The sequence below is a fragment of the Eretmochelys imbricata genome, chromosome 3 (genome assembly GCF_965152235.1).
Source record: "Eretmochelys imbricata isolate rEreImb1 chromosome 3, rEreImb1.hap1, whole genome shotgun sequence".
NCBI classification, from domain to species: Eukaryota; Metazoa; Chordata; order Testudines; family Cheloniidae; genus Eretmochelys; species Eretmochelys imbricata.
The window spans coordinates 11,817,665-11,823,630 of NC_135574.1; the positions used below are offsets into that span (position 1 = coordinate 11,817,665).

At 44.5% G+C, this 5,966-nt stretch overlaps 1 protein-coding gene across 1 annotated transcript; it reads left to right on the forward strand.

Moving 5' to 3' along the window:
• Positions 1-744: 744 nt before the first annotated feature.
• Positions 745-4,211, forward strand: LOC144261884 (gallinacin-9-like). Its single transcript, XM_077811456.1, has 3 exons — positions 745-809; positions 2,674-2,761; positions 4,084-4,211. Exons 2-3 carry the CDS (start codon positions 2,704-2,706, stop codon positions 4,209-4,211), a joined length of 186 nt encoding a protein of 61 aa, XP_077667582.1. The 5' UTR covers positions 745-809; positions 2,674-2,703.
• The last annotated feature ends 1,755 nt before the right edge of the window (positions 4,212-5,966 follow it).

Genomic DNA, 5,966 nt, shown 5'->3' on the forward strand with positions numbered 1-5,966 from the left:
GCTAGATCAAAGCTAGTCCGGGTGTGGGTCCATGTGCTGCAGTCACGCCTCCGATTCCAGGGTAGACATATCCTGAGAGTGGGAGACTTGTGAAATTCCACCCCGGGGCAGGTCAGTGCCCAAGACCTAATGCCTAAGAGGTACACCCAGAGACCAGCGAGGGGACAGAGGTGCAAGCAGCCCTGATCTTGACATCCAGCATGGAACCCTTTGAATTTTTCTGACAATTTCCTACTCAGAGTGTAAGCCTAATCATTTCTCCTTCTCTCCTACCTGAATCATGTGAATGAGACGAACCCTGAGAGGTGTTTAGCACCAGCAGGCACCATTGGCTTCACCAGGCTTGGCACATCAACAATTTGTCTCTGTACTTTTGACTAGTATTGTTTCACATGGAGTCATGTCAAGCTGGCCAAGCACCACACTGCAGGGAGGCCCCTGGGAAGTGGCCTGAAGAAGTAAGTTGCTGATCACAGCTAAACCAGTAGGTGTTTGTTATATGTCCCAAGACGTTTTGCACAAACCACGGTGGCCTAACGTGTTTTACACAGTCTGGGATGGCACAAGATGTTTTGCACAAAGAATTCCAACGTCCAAATTGTGGTTGGACATTTCAAATCTTCCCCAGAAGCAGGGGTCACCTTCTGATTGGCCCACAGCAGCTTTCCCAAGAAGAAACCAAGCCCTCGGAAACTGTATAAAAAAGGCAGTTTTAGTCAAAGCATCACTTCCTGAAGCTCAAATATCGGGACAAGAGAGACGGTGAATAGGACTGTCATCACCTGGCTACTGAGAGCACCCCTTTCCTGGTAACTACTATAGTCACTTCTCTGATAATCACCCCGTTAATTCTTCCTTTAAAGTCCTGTCTAGGGAGACGGCTGTGAGATCCAGAAAGGGAAGAAGAGCACAGCTGTCATAACCCCTTGAGTGAGTGAACTACCTAAATGAAGTTTCTAGGTATCTCGAGAAACCACTTGGAGTTCTGTGAGGCTGAGCTGGAGAACATTCCTTCCTACCAGTTTGAATAGAGAAGTAGCAAAACTATACACATTATGTTTATTCCAATGATAAGTTGATTATTTTAAAGCTACCTGAGTTAAAACCATCTACAGGATAATTCCAGTTATCCAAATTCCCTTTATCCAGAAATCCTAGTTATCCAAATGCATAGTGTGTGTCCCCCTGCAACCCTGTGTTAGTTAATCCCCTACTGGTTAACTAAGAGTAAGACTGTGGGAACTTTGAATTGGGAGGATTTCTTGCTTTAGGGATGATGACTGCAAGAAAGGGAGTGGAGGGGAAGGATGGAGAAGGTAGGGCAGGAGAGAAAAGGTGGGGGGAGAGAGAGAACAGGCAAGAAAAAAACAGATGAAGGGGTTAAGGTGAAGATTGAAAGGAGAAGTGTTCAGGGAGAGAAAGGACAGGGAGAGACAGAGAAAAAGCAGGGCAGGAGGAAGGGGAAGGAAAGGAGGCAGAGAAGAGGGAGGAGGAGAGAAAAGGGGAAGAAAAGGAGGAGAGATGCAGGAAGAGGAGGAGTAGCCAAATGGACTGGGGCCTCATGGTGCTGCTTGAGCACTTTCAAGCACTATTAGCCCTGGGTTCAGCAAGACCTGGTACAAATAGAGAGGGGTGGGTCCAGCTCCCTCCTCCAGTCCCGACAGTGCTGGGAAATATCAGAAACATGATCATCTAACCACTGTTCTTCTTTCTGTGATTTCTGACTTCCTTTAAGTGCTGCGTTAAAGCATATAAATTATGTAAATGTGTAATAAATCCCCATTCTGCACTTTGACAAAAAGAGGAAGAAGCTTTGAATTGTCTGGTAAGTGAAACATTGTTTCCACTATTTGAATATTTAGTAAAAGTGGCCTAAGACCAAAGGTTACTGGTAAAATTCCAGGGTAACTGGAATAGTTTCAATGAGAAGTTCTCAGCCTGGGGAAGGGGCATGGCACACTTTCTAAGGGGGGAGCGTTGAACCTTCTAGTAATTCAGTCATGATATAGTGTTGCAACACCACCCACTCAATTTGGCACTGCTGGCCTTCCCCATCACGACAGAGGGGCAACTGGGCCAAATTTGAGTGGCATTGTGGGTGGCTGGGTCAAACTTGAGTAAGTGCTGTGGAGCCCCTAGGTGCCTGGTAACAAGGCCACTCACTCAAATTTGGCCCTCCATAATGACTATATATTTGCAACCCCATGAGTGAGTGACTTTGCAACCTGGCTCACGGGGTCACAAAAAGCACTAGAGGTCTTCAATGCTGAAATTAAGAAATATGGTCCTGAAAACTTTGTGACTATTGATATATGTGCTTTGAAAAGGCCCCCGATACCACAAAGAGCTGTGGCTCACGAAAGCTCATGCTCAAATAAATTGGTTAGTCTCTAAGGTGCCACAAGTACTCCTTTTCTTTTTGCGAATACAGACTAACAGGGCTGTTACTCTGAAACCTACCACAGTTAGGTGGCAGTATCCTTCCTGTTATTGTAAAAGGGCAGGTGCAGGTAAAATAAATGCTAACGTTGAGCACGATTCAAAAAAGATTGCAGAACTCATATTAGAAATGTCCTTTGGATTAAAGGAATATTTCTACAGCTCAGCATGTCACAATCCCCAATGTCTTAATGTCCTCTGTCTCCTATCTATCTTGGTGTCTTTTCTCTCCAGTGACACTGAGTTCCCAGCCAACCTCCAGCAATGAAGATCCTTTACCTGCTCTCCGCTGTTGTCTTCTTGGTGCTCCTGACTGCCCCAGGTAAGGTGTCAATGAAAACAAGTGATGATATAAAGGGATATCTGGGAGCCATTACTCAGCTTGTCTAACACTTTCTACTAGAAAAATTATTCTGACTTTTTCTTATGATCTCTAGCGCCTGCCCCCAAGAAAAACCATTGAGATTTGACTGAATTATGACCAGTCAAAACAAAATCCATGTCCCCTCAGTGTTATTTCTGCAGAATTTACTGAGGCTTGCTGAGTAAGCCACCCCACATTCTATCTGCACAGCATGTACTGTCCTTATAACAGGCAATCACAGAACTGAATGTCTGGAGGTGATACTGACAAATGAAGTCCAGCCATCCCCTTTCAATCTACCCTTGGGTTTGGGAGACGGTGCATAGGGCTAGGAGCCAGGAGACCATGACTTAAAGTGTAACTTCTGCTGCTTGTTAGTGTTAATAATTCTGTGCCCTTCACAACTTGACATTATAAAGTCAGGCCTCCTCCCACTGAGAGGTTACGCATCTAGGAACAGAACCCAGATCTCTAAAATGGCAGCCTCTCAGCTCTGTGTCTTAGCCCCACCATGTCTCAAAACCTTCCACAACAAGGGGCTTTGCTTTGTTTACAGAAATGATGTCCTCTGGGGGTGGCACAAAGTTTGTAGACATGACAATGAATCATTTAGGGGGTCAGTTTCTATCTGTTAGTTGAAGATAGTTTTGTGAAAGCACAACAAATGTTCTAAACTAATCAAAAAGATTTGGCTGTGCACATTTGAGCTTCATTTTTAAAATAAGAGTCCCCTCAGGTATAATCAAAAACTGGCAATTGCTCATGAGGAAGCTATTCTTGAGTGAACCTTCTGAAGAAAATCTGAACAGTCTCTCTGAGATGGGCAGGATTTCAAACCAGAAGGGACTTTTTCAAGCCTTTCTTTTTTGATAAGTTGTAGTCATCCAACCCAGTCCTATGCCAGTTCACCCTGCTTAGCCAAATTGCATTGATCATACTGCCTGGCCCATCACTGTCAGAGCCAGAGAGAATCAAAACCACACCTCCACCACAAAACCACTTCCGTTGCTTAAAAGTGTGGAGCAGTAAAAGATGCCTGAGTTCAGAGCTATGGTTCTAAACTGCAGCTGGAGAGTCAGTGTCCCTGTTTAATTCTCTTCTTTCCGATTGCCATTGAACTGCAACCATGGAAATAGTACTAGAACTGTGATAAACTTTCATACTGGAAGATAGTCGGGCTGACTTGGCCAGATCTTAGTGAATGGGAAATGCTTGGCATCCTGGAATCACAACTGTAATTTCCCCTGCTCTGCAGATAATTAAGACTCTTTCTTTGTTAGGATTCTCCCAGGCTAGATTTAGTCCAAGCAAATGTAAACGCCGTGGCGGTTCCTGTTACTTTAGGGGATGTCCCTTTAATGCTATATACCTGGGAAAATGCTGGATTGGTTCTTGCTGTCGAAGGTAAGAGACCCTGCAGTGTGAGCAGGAATTTTCATTACTCTCTTTCCATTTAACATCTGGTGAATCCTTCCGTCTTTAAAGTAGCTCAGCTCTTAGCCCTTTATTTTCCCACTTTTGAAAACCAAGGGAGGACATTATAAAAATCTTGGTGATGTCAGTGTGAACATTGTTCTGAATGAATGCGAATGGTTTAAGCACGAAGGTCCCTCTGTGAAGTTAACTCGGCCACATTGCAAATCTGCAGCCTGTCCTATTCCTGTTCTTTGTGACTGGAGGTGCCATAAATTATACAGGCCACTCAGGTGGTCACATTAATGTTGCAGCAGGAACAGGTCCTAGAGAAACAGTTAGGAGGGTGAGACACTTTCCCACCCACTAAAATACCAGAGAGGCCACTTGGGGAAGGAGATGTGATGCTGGGAGCTCCTTGGGCCTTCAGAGCGGGAGCCAGGGATCTCGGCTGGAGTGGCCATGCTACCAACTGCAGGGCTACTCTCAGGGCCAATTCACTGAGCATGCCCAGAGATCTGTGCTCTCCCCAGGCAGGGCTGCTAGCATGGAACTGCCACCAGATCAGAGTCAGGCTTCAGGCAGAATTAGAGTTCCCCTGCATTCCTTCAGAGTTAGCGACCTGTCACCTAAGTAAGTCGCATTTTACCTTCAGTTGCACACGAGGTGTGTTTGATAGAACAAGCGTACATGGATGTGTCATGCTTTTATGATGTATACTTGTTATAGACAGTGATTTCACCCATTTAGACACTTATAGCTATCCCCATTAAAACTCTCTAACTGAATATCACAGTAGCTACAATGGATTCCCTGTGCTGAGGTTAACCAGGAATCTCTTCACTCACCATTCAGTGACTGGGCAATTCCTCCTGTGCCTTTGATCTGAAATCAAACACCATATTAGCCCGGTTCTATCAACATCAAAAAATCTGATTTTCTTTCCTTTGTATAGGCTATTTACTGACTGATTGTCCAGGCAGGATCTCTGGGAATCTGGCAGACAGCCACTTGCTTCTAAAATCATCAGATCCTGCTTCAATGGAACCCTGAAGTGCTACTTATTTGGGATGTAAAGAACCTTGCGAGCTGGAGAAATTCCAGAAAGGAGCTCTCGTATCACCATATAATATTTGTTACTCTTCTATTAATAAAAGCAAGCTGGTTTAAGATCCTATTACCGAAGTGTGTATGTGTTGCAGGGAGGCAAGGGGGTTGTTTCTATTATTCTTCTCCTTATGAAATCCAGTTTGTTTATCCTTTTAAAATTGAATGTAAAATGAAATACCCAAACAAAGCCCCTATCACACAAGGGTATTTATAGACTATGGTCCACACATCTCTGTAGGTATCAATGAGCTCCTGTGGGTAGATATTTATTTCGTATAGTAATTGCAAATCCTATCAGTTTGTGGTGTCACAGGAGCTGGGTACAGTCCCAGTTTGACTGTACGGTGTGTAACCCTCACCACAGTGTTCCATCGCACCTAGACCTTCCCTCTACTTTGAAACCTCATTGTCCACAATGAGGAGAACAGAGGAAATCAGACCAAGCTGTTTTAAGCTCCAAGCCCTGATTCTGCTCCCTGTTACACTGAGTGCTGTAAATAAGGAGTAACTCTACTGAAGTCATTGAAGCTATGCTGGTATAAACTGGTATAAGTGAGATCAGAATCCATTTCCAGCACAGAGTGAGTTTGTGTGTGTGGTTTTTGGAGGGGGGTGAGGGAGTGAGAGAACCTGGATTTGT